Below are 25,885 nucleotides of genomic sequence, written 5' to 3' on the forward strand. Positions count from 1 at the left end.
ACCAGGGACGTTCTCTGTTTAGTGAGTCCTCCAGATCAGAGGCAGTAGGGATGACCAGGGATGTTCTCTGTTTAGTGAGTCCTCCAGATCAGAGGCAGTATGGATGACCAGGGATGTTCTCTGTTTAGTGAGTCCTCCAGATCAGAGGCAGTAGGGATGACAAGGGATGTTTTCTTGATAAGTGTGTGAATTGGACCATTTTCCTGTCCTTCTAAGCACTCAAAATGTAACGAGTACTTTTGGATGTCAGGGAGATTGTATGGAGTAAAAAGTACATTAGTTTCTTCACGAATGTAGTGGAGTAAAAATTGGCAAATAATTTAAATAGTAAAGTGCCGATACAAAAAACTTAAGTTGTACTTTAAAGTATTTTTACTGAAGTACTTTACACCACTGGGCCAATATGAGGGTGACGGTCACAGTAAGCACAAGTATACAATGCAAGAAGCAACAATACTCCAATCAGTACTTTTAATAAAAAATAAACAGTCCGTTTTTATAACTGAATCTATAAAATTTTTAAATTAACAGCGAAATATGACTCGGACTCATCCTCTGGGTTCAAAACAGAAGTCCAAACTCTCGCGGTTTGGTAGCTCAATGGATGCGGGTACACATCGGTACACCTGGGATAACGTGGTAACAGTGCTAGGCACCAACTAGCTGAAGATACCTGGGATAACATGGTAGCAGTGCTAGGCACCAACTAGCTGGAGATACCTGGGATAACATGGTAGCAGTGCTAGGCACCAACTAGCTGGAGATACCTGGGATAACATGGTAGCAGTGCTAGGCACCAACTAGCTGGAGATACCTGGGATAACATGGTAGCAGTGCTAGGCACCAACTACCTGGGATAACATGGTAGCAGTGCTAGGCACCAACTACCTGGGATAACGTGGTAGCAGTGCTAGGCACCAACTACCCAGAGATACTTGGGATAACATGGTAGAAGTGCTAGGCACCAACTACCTGGGATAACGTGGTAGGAGTGCTAGGCACCAACTACCTGGGATAACGTGGTAGCAGTGCTAGGCACCAACTACCCAGAGATACTTGGGATAACATGGTAGCAGTGCTAGGCACCAACTACCTGAAGATACCTGAGATAACGTGGTAGCAGTGCTAGGCACCAACTAGCTGGAGATACCTGGAGATTGTTTCCTGACAGGTAACTTTTTGATGTGTTACAGGGTGAATTCAGGCAGGGAACCAGAGCTGCTTCTTTCAACTAACGCACTATGAATGGGAACGATACCCTTTCTGCTTCTTCGCTAAGAGGGTACTGAGCTTCGTTAAGGTCTGTGGCTGCTTTTGTTTTTAGGAACGGCCACAACTGGCGCAGCTCCTTTCATGCGCCCAATGTCGGTCTTTGATTTAGCCCACAGTTCTTCAGCTATGTCTTTTTAGCCAATCAATGTGTGAATTATCTTGTAACACCACCACAGGTATGGTTTCAATGGGAATTGGTTATTTTCTTGGTGTTGTCATTGCAGAAAGCCCAGAATGGGGAATAAAACATTGCTGTTGTAGTTGACCACTTTCCCTCTCCTTCTCAGGCTTCCCAATCATCATTTTCTTCATCCAAACACCCACATCTTTCCATTGTATTCTAGGACCTTTTGATAAGCTACAACGGAGAACAGAGCCAGGGACTTCATACAGACTCATCTTAGTATCCGTCAGCATCAGTAGTTGCTACAAAGTCTTCTCCTTTTGTATTGGTTTTCTCAACTTTCTCTTTGTTGTGTTTTTTTTGCCCATCTCTGTTGATATTCAGGGTCTTATTCATACGAGGGAACAGCAGCAGTAACAATGTAGGTGTTCAGACACTTCTCAGTTACCATGCAACGGGGAAGAGAAGGATTTCTTTCTCAGCTCTTTCCCTCCACACGTTGATCATTCAGGTGCCAAGTATAGTAACAATCCTCCTACAGTAGAGTCAACAGATAAATGCATTGTTTTCTTTGAATGGGGGGGTCAGACAGGGCAGATATTTTAAACACAGAGACTGCGGTCCCAGTGTCCACCAAAAATGGAATTCTATGTTAGATAAGCTAAAAAAAATGTCAATAAGGGAGTTTTGGGTTGACTAGGTGGTCAAGTTTAGAATTTGACAGATCTCTTCTGGTTCTTCCTCATCCTATGTATAGCAGCCCCCTCCTCTTCAAAAGGGGTTGTCCACCTGCATGTCAACAGGTGGGGACGGCCACTCTCCTTGGCCTTCTCCTGCTCCAGGACAATGTTTTGAGAAATGTCCTAACTTCCCACAGTACCCCCCCCTCCCCCACCAATTTTTTTTTTGCCGTTACACTACACGACCCTTTTCGTTCTCAGCACGGATCCTCCATCCCAGTCTTGCTACTTCCCTTTCCCGTAATAAATCCTTTGTTGAACTCATAAGAAAACTTCCAGCTTAACACGTCATCTCACACAACTTTCACACCGGGGCTAAACCCTTGTTCAGGCAATCACACATCCATTCACTTAGTAATCTCCCTTATTACTTGTCCTTAATGCCTATGCCTTACATACAGTGCTTTCGGAAAGTATTCAGACCCCTTTGACTTTTTCCACATTTTGTTAAGTTACAGCCTTATTATATAATGTATTAAATTGTTTTATTCCCTCATCAATCTACACACAATACCCCATAATGACATCACAATACCCCGTAATGACATCACAATACCCCGTAATGACATCACAATACCCCGTAATGACATTTGTGCAAATGTATTAAAAATAAAAACAGACATTACATTTACATAAGTATTCAGACCCTTTACTCAGTACTTTGTTGAAGCACCTTTGGCAGCAATTACAGTCTCTAGTCTTCCTGGTTATGACGCTACAAGCTTAACACACCTGTATTTAGGGAGTTTCTCCCATTCTTCTCTGCAGATATTCTCAAGCTCTGTCAGGTTGGATGGGGGAGCGTCGCTTTACAGCTATTTTCAGGTCTCTCCAGAGATGTTTGACCGGGTTCAAGTCCGGGGTCTGGCTGGGCCACTCAAGGACATTCAGAGACTTGAAGCCACTTCTGTGTTGTCTTGGCTGTGTGCTTAGGGTCGTTGTCCTGTTGGAAGGTGAACCTTCGCTCCAGTCTGAGGTCCAGGGTGCTCTGGAGCAGGTTTTCATCAAGGATCTCTCTGTTCTTTGCAAAGTTCATCTTTGCCTCAACCCTGACTAGCCTCCCAGTCCCTGCTGCTGAAAAACATCCCCACAGCATGATGCTGCCACCACCATGCTTCACCGTGGGGACGGTGCCTGGTTTCCTCCAGACGTGACGCTTGGCATTCAGGCCAAAGAGTTCAATCTTGGTTTTATCAGACCAGAGAATCTTGTTTCTCATGGTCAGAAAGTCTTTAGATGCTTTTTGGCAAACTCCAAGCGGGCTGTCATATGCCTTTTACTGAGGAGTGGCTTCTGTCTGGCCACTCTACCATAAAGGCCTGATTGGTGGAGTACTGCAGAGCTTGTTGTCCTTCTGGAAGGTTCTCCCATTTCCACAGAGGAACTCTGGAGCTCTGTCAGAGTGACCATCGGGTTCCTGATCACCTCCCTGACCAAGGTCCTTCTCCCCCGATTGCTCAGTTTGGCCGGGCGGCCAGCTCTAGGAATAGTCTTGGTGGTTCCAAACTTCTTCCATTTAAGAATGATGGAGGCCACTGTGTTCTTGGGGACTTTCAATGCTGCAGAAATGTTTTGGTACCCTTCCCCAGATCTGTGCCTCGACACAATCCTGTCTCGGAGCTCTACAGACAATTCCTTCGACCTCATGGCTTGGTTTTTGCTCTGACATGCACTGTCAACTGTGGGACCTTACATAGACAGGTGTGTGCCTTTCCAAATCATGTCCAATCAATTGAATTGACCACAGGTGGACTCCAATCAAGTTGTAGAAACATCTCAAGGACGATCAATGGAAACAGGATGCACCTGAGCTCAATTTTGAGTCTCATAGCAAAGGGTCTGAATACTTATGTAAATAAGGTGTTTCTGTTTTTTATTTTTAATACATTTGCAAACATTTCTAAAAACCTGTTTTTGCGTTGTCATTATAGGGTATTTGTTAGTAGATTGCAGGAATGTTCACCAGAGCTGTTGCCAGATAATTTAATGTTCATTTATCTTGCAGAAGCTGCCTCCAACGTCGTTTTAGAGAATTTGTTAGTATGTCCAACCAGCCTCACACCTGCAGAACGTGTATATGTGTAACAGTGTAGGTTCCGTCCCTCTCTTCGCCCCAACCTGGGCTCAAACCAGGGATCTTCTGTACACATCAACAACTGACACCCCACGAAGCATCGTTACCCATCGCGCCACAAAAGGAAACCCCGCTTCAAGTCTCAGAGCGAGTGACGTCACTGATTGAAATGCTACTAGCGCGCACCACCGCTAACTAACTAGCCATTTCACATCGGTTACATATGGCAACTGCAGAACGTGTATATGGCAACTGCAGAACGTGTATATGGCAACTGCAGAACGTGTATATGGCAACTGCAGAACGTGTATATGGCAACTGCAGAACGTGTGTATGGCAACGTTGTGAACAGAGGTATTATGGCAACTGCAGAACGTGTGTATGGCAACGTTGTGAACAGAGGTATTATGGCAACTGCAGAACGTGTGTATGGCAACGTTATGAACAGAGGTATTATGGCAACTGCAGAACGTGTGTATGGCAACGTTGTGAACAGAGGTATTATGGTATGGGCAGGTATAAGCTACGGGCAAAGAACACAGTTGCATTTTATCGATGGCAATTTGAATGCACAAAAATACCTCGACGAAATCCCGAGGCCCATTGTGAGACCCATTTTTTTTTTTATTAAAGGTATCTGTGACCAACAGATGCATATCTGTATTCCAAGTCAAGCGAAATCCATAGATTAGGACCTAATGAATTTATTTCAATTGACCGATTTCCTCATGAACTGTAACTCAGTAAAATCTTTGAAATTGTTGCTTGTGTTTTTGTTCAGTATATTTGTCTCCGTTTCAATTCAACTCATGGCAGTTAAGGGGGGTTTTCACATGAAATACAATTCCGTGGTGTTGTTTCAATACGGTACCATGGTGTGAAAACCACTGGAGAAATATGTCTGGTGATTGACAAGATGCCTTGTGATCTGCTACTTGTAAAATAAGAATTCTCTACCACATTAGATAACCTTTGAAGAACAGTCTTGCTGTATTACAAATTTAAAAAAAATGTGGATCCTATGTTTCTGGTAACATAAGGATTTACATCGCTCTAGAGATGGGAACCTAGTCTTCTGTTAAATGAATACAATTCACTCGTTATGTAAATACATGGAAATGCAATACCTTTATTTTACATGCATACATCTATAACTGTACAACAAGTTGAATGCAGTTTTAAAAAGAAAGAAAAGGCCCAACCCCAAAACAAGTCCTGAAGATTTACAGCTCGAATGATGAATTTTCATGTCATAAGGTGAAAAGCACATTTTTGTTAAATTTTTTTATATATTTTTTTAAACACACACACACACACACACACAAAATAAAAACTAGGACTAGTGCTGTCCTTGAGTTGTACCTTTTTATAAACAGAACTGGGCTGAATGGAAAGGAATTCAGTCACCATAGAGAAGGCACCATCAGTACACAGTGTATGTACAAACAACGTATGATACACTTTTCACTGTAGCTTCTAGTACAATGACAACTGGGAACATTCACTAAAACAAACCAAAAACACAAACCCAAAAAAACACGCAGATCTATACAAATACCTTTTGAAGGAAAAATATCTTGGTCCGTACCCAAAGCAGTACCTTGAAATGCATATTTTAACATTTTAATTTCTAGATTGGCTCTGCCAGCAGAGGGCAACCCTGTGGATATAGCAAACATGTATTACAGTTTCCCCACTTCATTGATTGGTAACTATTGGTAACAGTAAATAAGTCATTATGCGTCACTCTGGCCGCTTAGATCACCAGTCATTCTTGAGTTCAGAATTGTTGTTGTTGAGACATGAAAGGGTCAAATCTACATGGACTAACATGTACATCTAAATTAGAAAAATGTGTAGAAAAATTCTATCTTTATTACAGCCAGAAATACCATTTACCTTAAAATATACTACCACCCTTCCAATCGGAAAAAAAAAAGTCAATACTTTCAGAAAAGTTATTTAATATAAAATACTGTATCCTTTAATTGGATTTATGTAACATTCCATCCTTTTTTACCCACTCTCTCTCTCTCACTCTCTCTCTCTACAAAATAAAGCTTTTTATATAACCTCCAGCACAATTTATATCTCTATGTTTTTATATAGAAACAATAAAATTACTAAAGATACCAAAGAAGGTTCTACGTTCACATGTTTAGAGGAAACCCGTTTAGAATGGCATATACACTGCCGTATTACTGAACCATCATCTGATCAACACAGTGTGGCACTACAATTTAGGGATGATTGTACGCGTTGGTTGGTGGGGGGGGTCATTGAATGCCATGGTCAGGATAGCCCAACAGACAGCCTATCTGGCTGCTCCAGTTCAGCACGCCTTGGTCGGGTCTGTTGGCAGCTCTGTAGTGGACATGCGGTATTGGATCTTGGTGTTGGTAATCGCTCCGTGTTTCTGTCTGAGGTGCAATCGAAGCTGACTCTTGTGGCGAAAGTGCAAGTTGCATTTCTCGCACTGAAAAAAAAATTAAAAAAATTCAAATAAGACTAATATTTGCTCCTGTTTTCTGTCCTGTGTCAATAAATGTTTTCTGGTTTAATAGCAGACACATCTGGAATTATATACATACATACACACAACACACACAAACACACACACACACACACACACAGAATTGTGTATTTGGTGTACTTACGTGATAGGGTTTTTCTCCTGTGTGAATACGCAGGTGACTCTTCAACGTCTGCAGGTGACGGAAGCGTGTTCCGCAGATGTCACACGGGTATGGCTTCTCCCCGGTGTGTATCAACACATGGGCACGGAGATGGGCAACCTGACCATGACAACAACAACATGAGACTGCTGGGTCGGTGTGGTGGTGAGGGATCACAGCATCTATCCAAGCCATTTTGGGGAGGGGGGGGGGGGTTAAATGTATTTTCAGGAATAGTATGAGATTAATGGGGGAAATGGTGGGGGGGGGGGGGGGTCATACCCACACTGGGCCAACCTCAGGCAGTAAGAAACAAATAACTGCATTGATTTCTTTCTGTAACTTGTTGAAATCAGACAGAAAGGCTCAGCTCACCTGCACGAATCGAGCTCCACACGTCTCGCATTTGTACGGCTTTTCTCCTGAGTGGATACGGGTATGGGTCTTGAGGTTAGCTGGTCTGTTGAACTGAGCGCCGCAGATGTTGCAGCGATACGGCTTCTCTCCTGCGACGCGACAAAATACAGAACAAACCGTTAGCTACCAAACTTTACTGAAATGGACTTAATGGGTTGGTTATTTGACAGGGACACATTGATGAAGACTACGTGATGGATTTAACAAGCGGGCAAGTTTTGCATCTGTGGCCAGGTGTTGCAGGGCAAAAAAATAAATAAACTAAGCACAGTTATTGAGAAAAGCATCTTGAAAGTCTGTATGAACCTGTGTGGACAGTCTTGTGGCTGGCGAGGTTTCCCTTGTAACGGAAAGCAGCCTGACAGCGGTCACACTTGTATGGCTTATCGCTGTGGGCCTGCAGCATGTGGCGCTTCAAGGCTTCGTCTTCCGCAAACTTGGAGTTACATTCGTTACAGAAGAACGTACCGTTTTCTGTAAGACAGATCGGATTGTGATCAATCAGGATTAGGACTGTTTTATAAGCAGCTAGAGAGACTGTCCATAAGCAGCTAGAGAGACTGTCCATAAGCAGCTAGAGAGACTGTCCATTAGCAGCTAGAGAGACTGACCATTAGCAGCTAGAGAGACTGTCCATTAGCAGCTCAGCTATAGAGACTGTCCATTAGCAGCTCAGCTATAGAGACTGTCCATTAGCAGCTAGAGAGACTGTCCATTAGCAGCTAGAGAGACTGTCCATTAGCAGCTAGAGAGACTGTCCATTAGCAGCTAAAGAGACTGTCCATTAGCAGCTAGAGAGACTGACCATTAGCAGCTAGAGAGACTGTCCATTAGCAGCTAGAGACTGTCCATTAGCAGCTAAAGAGACTGTCCATTAGCAGCTAGAGAGACTGTCCATTAGCAGCTAGAGACTGTCCATTAGCAGCTCAGCTATAGAGACTGTCCATTAGCAGCTAGAGAGACTGACCATTAGCAGCTAGAGAGACTGTCCATTAGCAGCTAAAAGAGACTGTCCATTAGCAGCTAGAGAGACTGTCCATTAGCAGCTAAAGAGACTGTCCATTAGCAGCTAGAGAGACTGACCATTAGCAGCTAGAGAGACTGACCATTAGCAGCTAGAGAGACTGTCCATTAGCAGCTAAAGAGACTGTCCATTAGCAGCTAGAGAGACTGTCCATTAGCAGCTCAGCTATAGAGACTGTCCATTAGCAGCTAGAGAGACTGTCCATTAGCAGCTAGAGACTGTCCATTAGCAGCTAAAGAGACTGTCCATTAGCAGCTAGAGAGACTGTCCATTAGCAGCTAGAGAGACTGTCCATTAGCAGCTAGAGAGACTGTCCATTAGCAGCTAGAGAGACTGTCCATTAGCAGCTAGAGAGACTGTCCATTAGCAGCTAGAGAGACTGTCCATTAGCAGCTAGAGAGACTGTCCATTAGCAGCTATAGAGACTGTCCATTAGCAGCTAGAGACTGACCATTAGCAGCTAGAGAGACTGTCCATTAGCAGCTAGAGAGACTGACCATTAGCAGCTAGAGAGACTGACCATTAACTGTTTATGTTTGCTTCCCAAATGGCTATATATATATATATATATATATATATATATATAAGTGCACTACTTTCCTTATATCTCCTTACATAGTGCACTACTTTCCTTATATAGTGCACTACTTTCCTTATATCCCCTAATATAGTGCACTACTTTCCTTATATAGTGCACTACTTTCCTTATATCCCCTAATATAGTGCACTACTTTCCTTATATAGTGCACTACTTTCCTTATATCCCCTAATATAGTGCACTACTTTCCTTATATAGTGCACTACTTTCCTTATATCACCTAATATAGTGCACTACTTTCCTTATATCCCCTAATATAGTGCACTACTTTCCTTATATAGTGCACTACTTTCCTTATATCCCCTACACAGTGCACTACTTTCCTTATATAGTGCACTACTTTCCTTATATCCCCTAATATAGTGCACTACTTTCCTTATATAGTGCACTACTTTCCTTATATCCCCTAATATAGTGCACTACTTTCCTTATATCCCCTAATATAGTGCACTACTTTCCTTATATAGTGCACTACTTTCCTTATATCCCCTAATATAGTGCACTACTTTCCTTATATAGTGCACTACTTTCCTTATATAGTGCACTACTTTCCTTATATCCCCTAATATAGTGCACTACTTTCCTTATATAGTGCACTACTTTCCTTATATCCCCTAATATAGTGCACTACTTTCCTTATATAGTGCACTACTTTCCTTATATCCCCTAATATAGTGCACTACTTTCCTTATATAGTGCACTACTTTCCTTATATCCCCTACACAGTGCACTACTACACAAGGAGTCATTTGGAACACAAGCCTATGTTTAAAGCAGCGCGTGCTCACCACAGCTGGAGTCGGAATACTCAGAGTGTAACTCTGACATCATCTCCTCCGCTAAACGGGAAGCCGGTGTGTTGGGACACACTTCAGAGTGCTGCGGGGGCGGGGCACCACAGGAGGTGCACTTTAAGTGGCTGATGTAGAGAGAGGAGTGGCTGTCAGCGCTCTTCTGCGATCCCTCCAGAGCTCTGGCGACACACAAACGGCTCCGCGTGTCAAACATCATCATTCCTCACCACAACAACACAGCGAGCAAGAGACGAGGAGGGAGAGAAACGCTACAGGCAGGCAACCCAGCAGAACGCCGTTAACTAGGACAGTGTCAATTAGCACTTATATTGCTCTTAAATCTTGTGAGTTGGGTTTAGTGAATTTAACAGTTTAACTGGAGCGCTTTATTGAGTGATACTAGCAACAACAACAAAAAATATCTCACTTCCTTTTCATCTCATGTAGAAATCGCAAAGAGACAAAAGGCCGTAAAGACATTGCTCACATCAAATTGGGAACAATGAAGCATTCGAGCCACAGTTACGCTTTAGTTGAACTCAGTATTTGTGATCGGTATGACTGTAGGCCTCACCTGTTGATGTTGTGGAGTCTGGAGGCCTGAGGAACTGGCAGGTCCTCTCCGTGCTCACTGATCTTGGTGTTGACCTGCGGGTCCAGGTGCTCTGAGTCTGAGGGGTGGAGGTAGGGGGGTAGACCCAGGCGCTGGGGTGAACATACCACCGGCTCCTGCAGAACAACATCCTCCTCCTTGGTGGCTCTCTGATTCAGCACGATGAACTTGTACTTTTTCCAGTTGCGTGCCTTGGGGTCCTGGCTGTCCTGTAAGGGCTGGGCGCCACACCGGCCGGCCTGGGAGAGGGAAAGACCTGCGTTCTTACTGCTGCTGGACTCGGTGGGGGAGTTAGGCTGGCAGTCAGATTTGAGCGGGCTCTGAGGACTGTTCATCAGGCCCTTCCGTCCGGCTGAGGAGATCCCCAGAGGGTAGTGCTGCTGGCTCATGTCTTCCTCTGTCGTCTGAGGACCGGGCTCTTTACCCAGAACCACCTTCTGCTGCTCGTGGGCCGCCCCGGCGAACCCTCTCTTCCTGGAGCCAACCTGGCTGACCCCTCCCTCATGGCTCTCCTTCCTCATCTCCTCCTCCCTGGACGAGAAGTAGCTGGCTGCTGTATGATGGATGCTGGCCAAGCCACCGTTCACCGCCCTGCTGTAATCAACCCTCATGGCATTGCTCGTGTCCGGGGTTGAACAGTGCTTGTGGTGAATCCCGCTTTTAGAGAAGTCAGCGAAGTTGTTTTTGGCGTCTGTCAGCTTGCAGAGAGGGAATGGGAACCTCTGGATTGGGTATTGACCGTAGAGGTGGTAGTTGCCGGGGGAATTGACCCCATTGAACATGCTGGAGCCGTAGGGCCTCCCGTCTCTGAAGGGGCCGACCCGGCCGGGTAGGTTGTCGACCACATCGTGGGGCCGGTATGCATGGACGCCCTGAGGTAAAAGCAAAGGGCTGACCAAGAACTCATCTCGGGGCAGTTTGTTGGCCTGGCCAGGGTCGCTGTGAGGAGGATAGATGATGAGGAAAGATGAGACAACCAAACCTGAACACAGCAGACACTGGACACCAGAATATACATTCCACAAACTTTGTGACAAATTGTTTTTTTTATTTTTTATATTCCACACTTTCTAATTGTTGCTGTGACAGGTCGTAATTTGCAAATAAGAAGGTTGTTAATTGGACCGGAGTCCGGTGTACTGGTTAGTCGTCCGACTCCACACCCCATTTAGACCCTCTTCTTTCTGATTACCCCCCTCTACACTTCCCCCCCTCTACACTTCCCCCCTCTACACTCTTCCCCACTACACTTCCCCCCCTCTACACTTCCCCCCCTCTACACTCCCCCCCCCCTACACTCTTCCCCACTACACTTCCCTCCCTCTACACTTCCCCCACTACACTCTTCCCCACTACACTTCCCCCCCTCTACACTTCCCCCCCTCTACACTTCCCCCCTACACTCTTCCCCACTACACTTCCCCCCTCTACATTCCCCCCTCTACACTTCCCCCCTCTACACTCCCCCCCTTTTCAATATATACATTTTTTTTTTTACATCCATTCCCTATCCATGTACCTGGATTTGATGAATCGGTGGCAGGTGTCTACGACGTGATCCATCTGTAGGTAGATGGCTGTGTTCATAATAGCCATGATCAGACTCTCCTTCAGCGTCAGTCTGGAGGTGTACATGAACTCCAGTAGGACGGCAAACCCCTCGGGGTCAACCTTAGGGTCCAGGCTGATGGCATTCAGGCTACACTTCAGGGAGTCCGTAAATATAGTGTAGAACAACCCACTAGAGAGAGAAGGAGGAGAGAACAAAGATATAATAAATACCATGGACTGTACATAACAGCAACATGGAGACAGACAGAGAGAGGGAGAGGAGGGGGGACAGAGAGAGGGAGAGGAGGGGGGACAGAGAGAGGGAGAGGAGGGGGACAGAGAGAGGGAGAGGAGGGGGGACAGAGAGAGGGGGGGACAGAGAGAGGGAGAGGAGGGGGGACAGAGAGAGGGAGAGGTGGGGGGACAGAGAGAGGGAGAGGAGGGGGACAGAGAGAGGGAGAGGTGGGGGGGACAGAGAGAGGGAGAGGTGGGGGGGACAGAGAGAGGGAGAGGTGAGGGGACAGAGAGAGGGGGGGACAGAGAGAGGGAGTGGAGGGGGGACAGAGAGAGGGAGTGGAGGGGGACAGAGAGAGGGAGAGGAGGGGGGACAGAGAGAGGGGGGGACAGAGAGAGGGAGTGGAGGGGGGACAGAGAGAGGGGGGACAGAGAGAGGGAGTGGAGGGGGGACAGAGAGAGGGGGGGACAGAGAGAGGGAGTGGAGGGGGGACAGAGAGAGGGAGTGGAGGGGGGACAGAGGGAGAGGTGGGGGGGACAGAGAGAGGGAGAGGTGGGGGGGACAGAGAGAGGGAGAGGTGGGGGGGACAGAGAGAGGGAGAGGTGGGGGGGACAGAGAGAGGGAGAGGTGGGGGGGACAGAGAGAGGGAGAGGGGGGACAGAGACAGAGAGAGGGAGAGGAGGGGGGACAGAGAGAGGGGGGACAGAGAGAGGGAGTGGAGGGGGACAGAGAGAGGGAGAGGGGGGGACAGAGAGAGGGAGAGGGGGGGACAGAGAGAGGGAGAGGGGGGACAGAGAGAGGGAGGGACAGAGAGAGGGAGTGGGGGGGACAGAGGGGGAGGAGCAGGGACATGGGAGACAGACACACAGGGGGGACAGAGAGACACCCAGGGGGGGACAGAGAGACACCCAGAGGGGGACAGAGAGACACCCAGGGGGGGACCGATCGTTAGCTCTCTGAGCTGTTTCCTAAAAGCATCATAAGGCTACATTCAGCATTAGGATGTTCGTAGGAGCATTGATAGATCTCAGAGCGGTTTTCCCAAAACCAAAACCTAAAGTTGCTCCTGAAAACACTTGTGTAACATCTGCCTCTGTCACAGGCGTCGTAGTGAACAGACCAAGGCACAGCGTGTTGAGTGCTCATCCTTTTATTTAGAATGAACGCACTTCACAAAAGAAAAAAACCACAAAGGACAGCCAAACAGTTCTGTCAGGTATACTCACACACTAAACAGAAAGCAACCACCCGCAAAACCCAAAGGAAAAACAGGCTGCCTAAGTATGGCTTCCAATCAGAGACAACGAAAGACACCTGCCTCTGATTGGAAACCATACTCGGCCAAACATGGAAAACGAAACATAGAAATAGAAAACTAGAACAAATTCCCCTAGAACCGAAAAACCCTAAAACACACAAAACAACCCCCCCCCGCCACGCCCCCTGCCACGCCCCCCTGCCACACCCCCTGCCACGCCCCGACCATTCTACTATGGCAAAATGACCCCTTTTTTACTGGTCAGGACGTGACAGCCTCAGACCACTTGTGGAACATCTAAGTTCACCGTTAGATGTTATTTCGCCCTTCGTCGTCACACAGGAGATCTCAGCCAAATGCAAAATAAATACAAAAAAAATGTTTATCTCTTCAGAACGATTGTGAGTGACTACGAATACAAAGCGGCCCATTTCTTTCCATTACAAGAGAAGGATATGAAGAGGATTCCAGTGAAACCCCAGGTGACTGCATAGCCTTCCCTGTGGCTCAGTTGGTAGAGCATGGTGTTTGCAACGGCAGGGTTGTGGGTTCGATTCCCACGGGGGGCCAGCACAAAAATGTATGAAATTGTATGAAATGTATGCATTCACTACTGTAAGTCGCTCTGGATAAGAGCGTCTGCTAAATGACTAAAATGTAAATGTATTAACAGATACAGTTTAGACCTACAGAAACTTCATGTAGTATTCACACCCCCTCCTTCACCGAGTCCACAGTTTGGTTGTGTTACAGCCTTGAATTCAAGATGGATTAAATAGATTCTCACCCATCTAAAACACAATACATCATAATGACAAAGTCAAAAGATGTTAAAAAATGTATTCATTTATTGAAAAATGAAATACATAAAAATTACATTCGCATAAGTATTCGCACCCCTGAGTCAATTAAGCTATAAGGCACGAGGGGGGTGTGGTATATGGCCAATATATCACGGCTAAAGGCCTGCTCTTAGGCACGACCCGACGCGGAGTGCTTGGACATTTACTACAAACCCCCGAGGTGCCTTATTGCTGTTTATAAAACAGGGCTCGAACCAACCAGTTTATAACACATGTTAGAATCTCCTTACGGGTCAGAGTCTAAGAGCTCTGCTCACTTGGGGACTGAACTACCAATCACGTGTAGTCGTCAACCATGTGTGGGATAATTTCTACTCAAAATGTGACATTTATCAATATGAACGTTTGCTTGAGCGCGCGCGTAAATTGACAACACAGCCCGTGACCATCTGTGCCAAGATCTGGAATGAGGGAGCTGCTTGTCAAGTATAAAATGTGAATATATGTTTGAAATATGTGAAATTAGGAGAATAGACGTAATAATTAAATGTTTTTTTGTTGTTGTTGTAAAATAGGGCTAACTATTGAAATCGGAGCTAAATCAGAGCCTTGCTATTCAAGGAGATATGGGTTGGGATCCCAGTGAAAATAAGGCAGAAGAGTGAAATGATCAGATTATGGAACCGTGTTATGGACACGCTAGAGGTTTTCAACTGGGATAAAACATACCCTTGGACAAAGGAATTTACTCTACAACGCCTTTTAGAAACAAGTTATGATGCAATGTCAACATGATCAAACACAAGTTAACCCTTATAGCTACAATAGAACTGTCAACCTCATCTCGAACCCTGACACGCGTCGCCTAACAATAATTCAAATGTCCTTGTGTTGAGAACCGAGATACTGCCTCTAGCAATATAGAGAGGTTCAACGCCATAGATGAACAAGAGCGGCTGTGTCGAGTTGATTTAGATGAACAAGAGAGGCTGTGTCGAGTCTGATTTTAGATGAACAAGAGAGGCTGTGTCGAGTCTGATTTTAGATGAACAAGAGAGGCTGTGTCGAGTTGATTTAGATGAACAAGAGTGGCTGTGTCGAGTTGATTTAGATGAACAAGAGTGGCTGTGTCGAGTTGATTTTAGATGAACAAGAGTGGCTGTGTCGAGTCTGATTTTAGATGAACAAGAGTGGCTGTGTCGAGTTGATTTTAGATGAACAAGAGTGGCTGTGTCGAGTTGATTTTAGATGAACAAGAGTGGCTGTGTCGAGTTGATTTTAGATGAACAAGAGTGGCTGTGTCGAGTCTGATTTTAGATGAACAAGAGCGGCTGTGTCGAGTTGATTTTAGATGAACAAGAGCGGCTGTGTCGAGTTGATTTAGATGAACAAGAGTGGCTGTGTCGAGTTGATTTAGATGAACAAGAGTGGCTGTGTCGAGTTGATTTTAGATGAACAAGAGCGGCTGTGTCGAGTTGATTTTAGATGAACAAGAGCGGCTGTGTCGAGTTGATTTTAGATGAACAAGAGCGGCTGTGTCGAGTCTGATTTTAGATGAACAAGAGCGGCTGTGTCGAGTCTGATTTTAGATGAACAAGAGAGGCTGTGTCGAGTTGATTTAGATGAACAAGAGCGGCTGTGTCGAGTTGATTTTAGATGAACAAGAGCGGCTGTGTCGAGTTGATTTAGATGAACAAGAGAGGCTGTGTCGAGTTGATTTTAGATGAACAAGAGAGGCTGTGTCGAGTTGATTTTAGATGAACAAGAGTGGCTGTGTCGAGTTGATTTTAGATGAACAAGAGTGGCTGTGTCGAGTTGATTTTAGATGAACAAGAGAGGCTGTGTCGAGTCTGATTTTAGATGAACAAGAGCGGCTGTGTCGAGTTGATTTTAGATGAACAAGAGAGGCTGTGTCGAGTTGATTTTAGATGAACAAGAGTGGCTGTGTCGAGTCTGATTTTAGATGAACAAGAGTGGCTGTGTCGAGTTGATTTAGATGAACAAGAGAGGCTGTGTCGAGTTGATTTTAGATGAACAAGAGCGGCTGTGTCGAGTTGATTTTAGATGAACAAGAGCGGCTGTGTCGAGTTGATTTTAGATGAACAAGAGCGGCTGTGTCGAGTCTGATTTTAGATGAACAAGAGTGGCTGTGTCGAGTTGATTTAGATGAACAAGAGAGGCTGTGTCGAGTTGATTTTAGATTAACAAGAGCGGCTGTGTCGAGTCTGATTTTAGATGAACAAGAGCGGCTGTGTCGAGTCTGATTTTAGATGAACAAGAGCGGCTGTGTCGAGTTGATTTTAGATGAACAAGAGTGGCTGTGTCGAGTTGATTTTAGATGAACAAGAGTGGCCGTGTCGAGTCTGATTTTAGATTAACAAGAGTGGCTGTGTCGAGTTGATTTAGATGAACAAGAGAGGCTGTGTCGAGTTGATTTTAGATGAACAAGAGAGGCTGTGTCGAGTCTGATTTTAGATGAACAAGAGTGGCTGTGTCGAGTCTGATTTTAGATGAACAAGAGTGGCTGTGTCGAGTCTGATTTTAGATGAACAAGAGCGGCTGTGTCGAGTTGATTTTAGATGAACAAGAGTGGCTGTGTCGAGTCTGATTTTAGATGAACAAGAGAGGCTGTGTCGAGTTGATTTTAGATGAACAAGAGTGGCTGTGTCGAGTCTGATTTTAGATGAACAAGAGTGGCTGTGTCGAGTTGATTTAGATGAACAAGAGTGGCTGTGTCGAGTTAATTTAGATGAACAAGAGTGGCTGTGTCGAGTTGATTTAAGATGAACAAGAGAGGCTGTGTCGAGTCTGATTTTAGATGAACAAGAGTGGCTGTGTCGAGTCTGATTTTAGATGAACAAGAGTGGCTGTGTCGAGTCTGATTTTAGATGAACAAGAGTGGCTGTGTCGAGTTGATTTAGATGAACAAGAGTGGCTGTGTCGAGTCTGATTTTAGATGAACAAGAGAGGCTGTGTCGAGTCTGATTTTAGATGAACAAGAGTGGCTGTGTCGAGTCTGATTTTAGATGAACAAGAGAGGCTGTGTCGAGTTGATTTAGATGAACAAGAGTGGCTGTGTCGAGTTGATTTTAGATGAACAAGAGCGGCTGTGTCGAGTCTGATTTTAGATGAACAAGAGCGGCTGTGTCGAGTTGATTTAGATGAACAAGAGTGGCTGTGTCGAGTCTGATTTTAGATGAACAAGAGTGGCTGTGTCGAGTCTGATTTTAGATGAACAAGAGTGGCTGTGTCGAGTCTGATTTTAGATGAACAAGAGTGGCTGTGTCGAGTCTGATTTTAGATGAGTCTGTGTCTGTGTCGAGTCTGATTTAGGGGAGATCAAGAATGAACTACACTTTAATGATTTAATAGAAACCTTGTTTAAAAAAATAAATAATCCTAAATTATTTTTTAAAACAGAACTATTCTGTAGTAGTACTTTTGAAAAACTTGAATGGCTATTTAGAAAATAAGTTTTCCTGGTTGCAAATGTTATTTCCAAAGTTTGGAAGAAGCGACGAGATAAGTTGTATAACTTCATAATGTTTTTGTTTTGCGTTTCAATTGTTTTCATTTCTGTAGGAATGTACGTCGGTACGTGTGTAACAATCAGCATGGTCATTTTATTTACTCTCCACGTGAGTTGGCCGTCATGACGACGTGACGCTATAATAAAAATCTCTCATTTCCTACCTAGGCCGTTAATTCTACCGTTCTCTTGTGATTTGTTTTCCACTAGGTGGAGCCATTTCCTACCTAGGCCGTTAATTCTACCGTTCTCTTGTGATTTGTTTTCCACTAGGTGGAGCCATTGACCACAGTACGTTAAACTTGACATTTCAGGCCTTCATCAATGGCTTTCGTCAAAGACAATGACAGACTTAGTGGACAACTACATAGGCCATATGGATAAGGGTAGACGATTAGCAAGGACACTAGTCACCTGCCGGTGCCAATGAGATGTGCCTATCAATACAAGTAGGTCGAATTTTATATATATATTTATTTTATATATATATATATATATATATAAGTTGCTGCATCTTTCCTTTTCAGTGATGAATCTAATTGTTTTGTTGCACCTTCCCACTTTTTTCCCCCCACATTTTAAAACAATTCATCATTTAAGGTCACTATGATCACGATGCATCATTGAATGAATTCCTTCCCCTTGCCTCAGAGTAACCTAGTTAGTTAGTTCATCAATAGTCCTGGAAGTCTGTATGACCTTATCCCTACGTGGGGATCAGAGTGGATTTGACGTGTGTGTGTGTGTGTGTGTGTGTGTGTGTGTGTGTGTGTGTGTGTGTGTGTGTGTGTGTGTGTGTGTGTGTGTGTGTGTGTGTGTGTGTGTGTGTGTGTGTGTGTGTATTTGGCAATAGCACCAACTATTACTGAACAAATCTATGGATTTCACATGACCGGGAAAGGGAATACAGATATGTATTTGTTGGTCACAGACACCTTAAGATAATAATAAGTAAGGGATTGGATCAGTATCTGGTGTGACCACCATTAGCCTCATGCACATCTCCTTCACATAGAGTTGATCAGGCTGTTGATTGTGGAATGTTGTCCCACTCTTCTTCAAAAGGCTGTGCGATAATTGCTGGATATTGGCGGGAAGTGTCGTACAGGTCAATCCAGAGCATCTCCAAACATGGGTGACATGTCTGGTGAGTGTGCAGGCCATGGAAGAACTGGGACATTTTTAAGCTTCCAGGAATTGTGTACAGATCCTTGTGCCATGGGACCGTGCTCATCGTGCTGAAACATGAGGTGATGGCCGCTCGCCCACACGATGCCATGCACGCTGTACACTGAGTATTTCTGTCTGTAAAATAGCTATTTTGTGGGGAAAAAGCTCATTGATTGGCTGGGACTGGCTCCCGAGTGCCCTCCAAAGACCCACCCATGGCTGCACTTCTGCCCAGTCATGTGAAATCCATAGATTAGGACCTAATTAATTTATTTCAATAGTAGATATGTACATGAAGGCAGGGTAAAGTGACCAGGCATCAGCATAGATAATAATAAGGTATTTGAGGTTGATATGTACATGAAGGCAGGGTAAAGTGACTAGACATCAGGATAGATAATAATAAGGTATTTGAGGTAGATATGTACATGAAGGCAGGGTAAAGTGACTAGACATCAGGATAGATAATAATAAGGTATTTGAGGTAGATATGTACATGAAGGCAGGGTAAAGTGACATCAGGATAGATAATAATAAGGTATTTGAGGTAGATATGTACATGAAGGCAGGGTAAAGTGACTAGACATCAGGATAGATAATAATAAGGTATTTGAGGTAGATATGTACATGAAGGCAGGGTAAAGTGACTTGGCATCAGGATAGATAATAATAAGGTATTTGAGGTAGATATGTACATGAAGGCAGGGTAAAGTGACTAGGCATCAGGATAGATAATAATGAGGTAGATATGTACATGAAGGCAGGGTAAAGTGACTAGACATCAGGATAGATAATAATGAGGTAGATATGTACATGAAGGCAGGGTAAAGTGACTAGACATCAGGATAGATAATAATGAGGTAGATATGTACATGAAGGCAGGGTAAAGTGACTAGACATCAGGATAGATAATAATAAGGTAGGTATGTACATGAAGGCAGGGTAAAGTGACATCAGGATAGATAATAATAAGGTATTTGAGGTAGATATGTACATGAAGGCAGGGTAAAGTGACTAGACATCAGGATAGATAATAACAAGGTATTTGAGGTAGATATGTACATGAAGGCAGGGTAAAGTGACTAGACATCAGGATAGATAATAATAAGGTACTTGAGGTAGATATGTACATGAAGGCAGGGTAAAGTGACTAGACATCAGGATAGATAATAATAAGGTATTTGAGGTAGATATGTACATGAAGGCAGGGTAAAGTGACTAGACATCAGGATAGATAATAATAAGGTATTTGAGGTAGATATGTACATGAATGCAGGGTAAAGTGACTAGACATCAGGATAGATAATAATAAGGTATTTGAGGTAGATATGTACATGAAGGCAGGGTAAAGTGACTAGGCATCAGGATAGATAATAATAAGGTACTTGAGGTAGATATGTACATGAAGGCAGGGTAAAGTGACTAGACATCAGGATAGATAATAATGAGGTAGATATGTACATGAAGGCAGGGTAAAGTGACTAGACATCAGGATAGATAATAATAAGGTAGGTATGTACATGAAGGCAGGGTAAAGTGACATCAGGATAGATAATAATAAGGTATTTGAGGTAGATATGTACATGAAGGCAGGGTAAAGTGACTAGACATCAGGATAGATAATAATAAGGTATTTGAGGTAGATATGTACATGAAGGCAGGGTAAAGTGACTAGACATCAGGATAGATAATAATAAGGTATTTGAGGTAGATATGTACATGAAGGCAGGGGTAAAGTGACTAGACATCAGGATAGATAATAACAAGGTATTTGAGGTAGATATGTACATGAAGGCAGGGTAAAGGAACTAGGCATCAGGATAGATAATAATGAGGTAGATATGTACATGAAGGCAGGGTAAAGTGACTAGGCATCAGGATAGATAATAATGAGGTAGATATGTACATGAAGGCAGGGTAAAGGAACTAGACATCAGGATAGATAATAAAAGTATTGAGGTAGATATGTACATGAAGGCAGGGTAAAGTGACTAGACATCAGGATAGATAATAATAAGGTATTTGAGGTAGATATGTACATGAAGGCAGGGTAAAGTGACTAGGCATCAGGATAGATAATAATAAGGTACTTGAGGTAGATATGTACATGAAGGCAGGGTAAAGTGACTAGACATCAGGATAGATAATAATGAGGTAGATATGTACATGAAGGCAGGGTAAAGTGACTAGACATCAGGATATATAATAATAAGGTAGGTATGTACATGAAGGCAGGGTAAAGTGACATCAGGATAGATAATAATAAGGTATTTGAGGTAGATATGTACATGAAGGCAGGGTAAAGTGACTAGACATCAGGATAGATAATAATAAGGTATTTGAGGTAGATATGTACATGAAGGCAGGGTAAAGTGACTAGACATCAGGATAGATAATAATAAGGTATTTGAGGTAGATATGTACATGAAGGCAGGGTAAAGTGACTAGACATCAGGATAGATAATAACAAGGTATTTGAGGTAGATATGTACATGAAGGCAGGGTAAAGGAACTAGGCATCAGGATAGATAATAATGAGGTAGATATGTACATGAAGGCAGGGTAAAGTGACTAGGCATCAGGATAGATAATAATGAGGTAGATATGTACATGAAGGCAGGGTAAAGGAACTAGACATCAGGATAGATAATAATGAGGTAGATATGTACATGAAGGCAGGGTAAAGTGACTAGACATCAGGATAGATAATAATAAGGTATTTGAGGTAGATATGTACATGAAGGCAGGGTAAAGTGACTAGACATCAGGATAGATAATAATAAGGTATTTGAGGTAGATATGTACATGAAGGCAGGATAAAGTGACTAGACATCAGGATAGATAATAATGAGGTAGATATGTACATGAAGGCAGGGTAAAGTGACTAGACATCAGGATAGATAATAATAAGGTATTTGAGGTAGATATGTACATGAAGGCAGGGTAAAGTGACTAGACATCAGGATAGATAATAATAAGGTATTTGAGGTAGATATGTACATGAAGGCAGGGTAAAGTGACTAGGCATCAGGATAGATAATAATAAGGTATTTGAGGTAGATATGTACATGAAGGCAGGGTAAAGTGACTAGACATCAGGATAGATAATAATAAGGTATTTGAGGTAGATATGTACATGAAGGCAGGGTAAAGTGACTAGGCATCAGGATAGATAATAATAAGGTACTTGAGGTAGATATGTACATGAAGGCAGGGTAAAGTGACTAGACATCAGGATAGATAATAATAAGGTATTTGAGGTAGATATGTACATGAAGGCAGGGTAAAGTGACTAGACATCAGGATAGATAATAATAAGGTATTTGAGGTAGATATGTACATGAAGGCAGGGTAAAGTGACATCAGGATAGATAATAATAAGGTATTTGAGGTAGATATGTACATGAAGGCAGGGTAAAGTGACATCAGGATAGATAATAATAAGGTATTAGAGGTAGATATGTACATGAAGGCAGGGTAAAGTGACTAGGCATCAGGATAGATAATAATAAGGTACTTGAGGTAGATATGTACATGAAGGCAGGGTAAAGTGACTAGACATCAGGATAGATAATAATAAGGTATTTGAGGTAGATATGTACATGAAGGCAGGGTAAAGTGACATCAGGATAGATAATAATAAGGTATTTGAGGTAGATATGTACATGAAGGCAGGGTAAAGTGACTAGACATCAGGATAGATATAATAAGGTATTTGAGGTAGATATGTACATGAAGGCAGGGTAAAGTGACTAGACATCAGGATAGATAATAATAAGGTATTTGAGGTAGATATGTACATGAAGGCAGGGTAAAGTGACTAGACATCAGGATAGATAATAATAAGGTATTTGAGGTAGATATGTACATGAAGGCAGGGTAAAGTGACATCAGGATAGATAATAATGAGGTAGATATGTACATGAAGGCAGGGTAAAGTGACCAGGCATCAGGATAGATAATAATGAGGTAGATATGTACATGAAGGCAGGGTAAAGTGACTAGACATCAGGATAGATAGTAATGAGGTAGATATGTACATGAAGGCAGGGTAAAGTGACTAGACATCAGGATAGATAATAATGAGGTAGATATGTACATGAAGGCAGGGTAAAGTGACCAGGCATCAGGATAGATAATAATGAGGTAGATATGTACATGAAGGCAGGGTAAAGTGACCAGGCATCAGGATAGATAATAATGAGGTAGATATGTACATGAAGGCAGGGTAAAGTGACTAGACATCAGGATAGATAGTAATGAGGTAGATATGTACATGAAGGCAGGGTAAAGTGACTAGGCATCAGGATAGATAATAATAAGGTATTTGAGGTAGATATGTACATGAAGGCAGGGTAAAGTGACTAGACATCAGGATAGATAATAATAAGGTATTTGAGGTAGATATGTACATGAAGGCAGGGTAAAGTGACATCAGGATAGATAATAATAAGGTATTTGAGGTAGATATGTACATGAAGGCAGGGTAAAGTGACTAGACATCAGGATAGATAATAATGAGGTAGATATGTACATGAAGGCAGGGTAAAGTGTCTAGGTATCTAGTCAGTGAGCAGTGCTTCCTTTCCATCCTATCAACATCAACACATGCCTCAACGACGCACTCAGTGAACCTTCTCTCGCGTTGTGTTTTGGAAAAAAACACATGCTTCTACACCTGCATTACTTGCTGTTTGGGGTTTTAGGCTGGGTTTCTGTACAGCACTTTGAGATATCAGCTGATGTAAGAAGGCCTTTATAAATAAATTTGATGTTACATCTTCGGCCGTTGTAGGAAAGCATGCATCGTTAAAACACTAGTAAGCCTAAGTTCCATGGAGATCGGGAAACTGGGCCCAGAACAGTGTGAGAGAGAGACAGGAAAGGGACTTTAAATATCATGCCATGTACAGAACAGCAACATGCAAACTGGGTTCAAGCGTGACAGAAAGTGGAGGCAAAAGTGAGACAGAGCCTGGTGCTAAATCTGTTTGTGCTAGCGTGTCAACTCCTTGTCATGTCAACAACAACAACAAAAAACCCGTTTGGCCATGACAAGGATAGGCATGATGGCATAAACAGACTGGTACACATACTAGGACCTGAAGTCAACACACCTGCAGGCCATGAGGACAGTCTTGTGAGCGCGGAACTGCTGCCTGCTGACCAGGATGGTGACGTCTGTGAGGATGTCCCGGCTACGTAGCCGGTTGAGGTTCAGCAGCACATCGCTGGCGTGACGCGTGAATTGGATACAGCTGTCTGCTGTGCAAGCCATTTTGTCGAGCTCTGGAAGAAAAGAAAAGAAAAAAAAAAAATTCCCCTGGTCAGAACCATGGATATACATAAGTTTATATACTGGTTATTAAATACCTGCTATTTTTGGAGGTGAAAACCGGTAGAATATAGTTCAACCTGGAGGGTTCTCCAACCCTGTTCCTGGAGAGTTACCCTCCTGAAGGTTACCCTAATCTTGCACACATGATTGATCAAATTAAAATCAGGTTAGTTACAACTGGGGTTGGAGTGAACATCTACAGGGTGTGAGAGCCCTGGGCCCGAGGCAGTAGTTTAACGAGACACATTAAGATATACATGGAAGGAAGGCTGTTTTTTTATTTTTTATCTTTTAAAATGTTTGTTATTTTAATATAGGAAATTGCCCTCGTCTCTTCTCACCATATCCCTGATTGCAGTAGAGCTTTGCAGCCAATAGGTAGCGCCATTGAACAGCATAAAGTATGGAGGCATTCGAGTAACATTTTCTGTTGAGAAAGTGGGAGAACACTTGATTTCTTTATTGTTGCCACTCAAACTTGAATGTCGAGGATGAATTATAGCCCCGGCATCGTCTAGCCCTGCGTTAGGCAGTCAAAGCCTGTGGTTATGTGGCCGCTCATCATTTAACAATGTCACATAGCAATACTGTTACATTCAGCATGGAAAACAGAACAGGTCATCATATAGTTGAGAAATACTACACCACCAGGTGTTGGCTACTTCGTCCCAAGAGTACAGTATACTACACCACCAGGTGTTGGCTACTTCGTCCCAAGAGTACAGTATACTGCACCACCAGGTGTTGGCTACTTCGTCCCAAGAGTACAGTATACTGCACCACCAGGTGTTGGCTACTTCGTCCCAAGAGTACAGTATACTACACCACCAGGTGTTGGCTACTTCGTCCCAAGAGTACAGTATACTACACCCCCTGTCTGGTTGACACACCGGCTATGGCAAATTATAAAGCGGTGCGTCTTTAAATTATAAAACGTGTACCATCATCGGGGCACTTCTGACGTATTGAACATTCTGTATCGGATTCCAAGTTGATTATTTTCCATCCGAATCAACGGCACACTCCAGAGTTACATCTTCCCGGCGATATCGTTAATATAAAATAAATAAAAAAACAACCGTACCACTTTATTTATTCACACATAATCTGAGATGGAGACAACCTTTTATTGTTGTTGTTGTTGAGCATGTCAAATTTGTATGAATGCGACAGGTAAAAAAAAAAGTTTCCAGATTTAACTTTATTGTGCACCGACAGATGATGTCTGAATGATTGACTATTATTAACAACAACAACAATAAATTACACTTAAATATTTCATGCAATCAAAAAGGTAGATTAAAGTGCAAACTTCTCCATGAATTTTTAAATGTGATACACCACAAGATGTCATCAATATATTAAGTAAGCCTAGAAGTGTGTGTGTGTGTGTGTGCTCTTCCGCAATATAAATAGCGGGTAGTCAGGCGCAAGAGAACACGTTATGGCAGGGTTTCCCAAACACGGTCCTGGGGACCCCAATGGGTGCAAGTTCGGTTTTTTACCCCCTTATAGCACTACTCAGTTTATTCAAATCATCTCATGAATCATCCCGTTTTATTATTATTTGTAATGTGTAAGTTAAAAATCCAAACGTGCATACAGGGGTGTCCCCAGGACCAAGGTTAGGAAACGCTGTGTTATGGCAATAACATCATTTCATTGCAACA

At 43.3% G+C, this 25,885-nt stretch overlaps 1 protein-coding gene across 3 annotated transcripts in view; it reads right to left on the reverse strand.

The window, feature by feature from the left end:
- Positions 1-5,315: 5,315 nt before the first annotated feature.
- Positions 5,316-25,885, reverse strand: part of bcl6aa (BCL6A transcription repressor a) — a 75,218-nt gene continuing 54,648 nt past the window's right edge. For all 3 annotated transcript variants that reach the window (XM_014149659.2, XM_014149661.2, XM_014149662.2), the window contains 8 exons: positions 23,995-24,166; positions 11,851-12,072; positions 10,293-11,270; positions 9,713-9,897; positions 7,609-7,776; positions 7,261-7,391; positions 6,868-7,005; positions 5,316-6,686 (listed from right to left, as the gene is read on the reverse strand). In XM_014149659.2, the coding sequence (XP_014005134.1) occupies positions 6,543-6,686; positions 6,868-7,005; positions 7,261-7,391; positions 7,609-7,776; positions 9,713-9,897; positions 10,293-11,270; positions 11,851-12,072; positions 23,995-24,166 (2,138 nt within the window). In that variant the 3' untranslated portion in view covers positions 5,316-6,542. The remainder of the gene's footprint in view (positions 6,687-6,867; positions 7,006-7,260; positions 7,392-7,608; positions 7,777-9,712; positions 9,898-10,292; positions 11,271-11,850; positions 12,073-23,994; positions 24,167-25,885) is intronic.

Source organism: Salmo salar, chromosome ssa16 (assembly GCF_905237065.1).
Source record: "Salmo salar chromosome ssa16, Ssal_v3.1, whole genome shotgun sequence".
Lineage (NCBI taxonomy): Eukaryota > Metazoa > Chordata > Actinopteri > Salmoniformes > Salmonidae > Salmo > Salmo salar.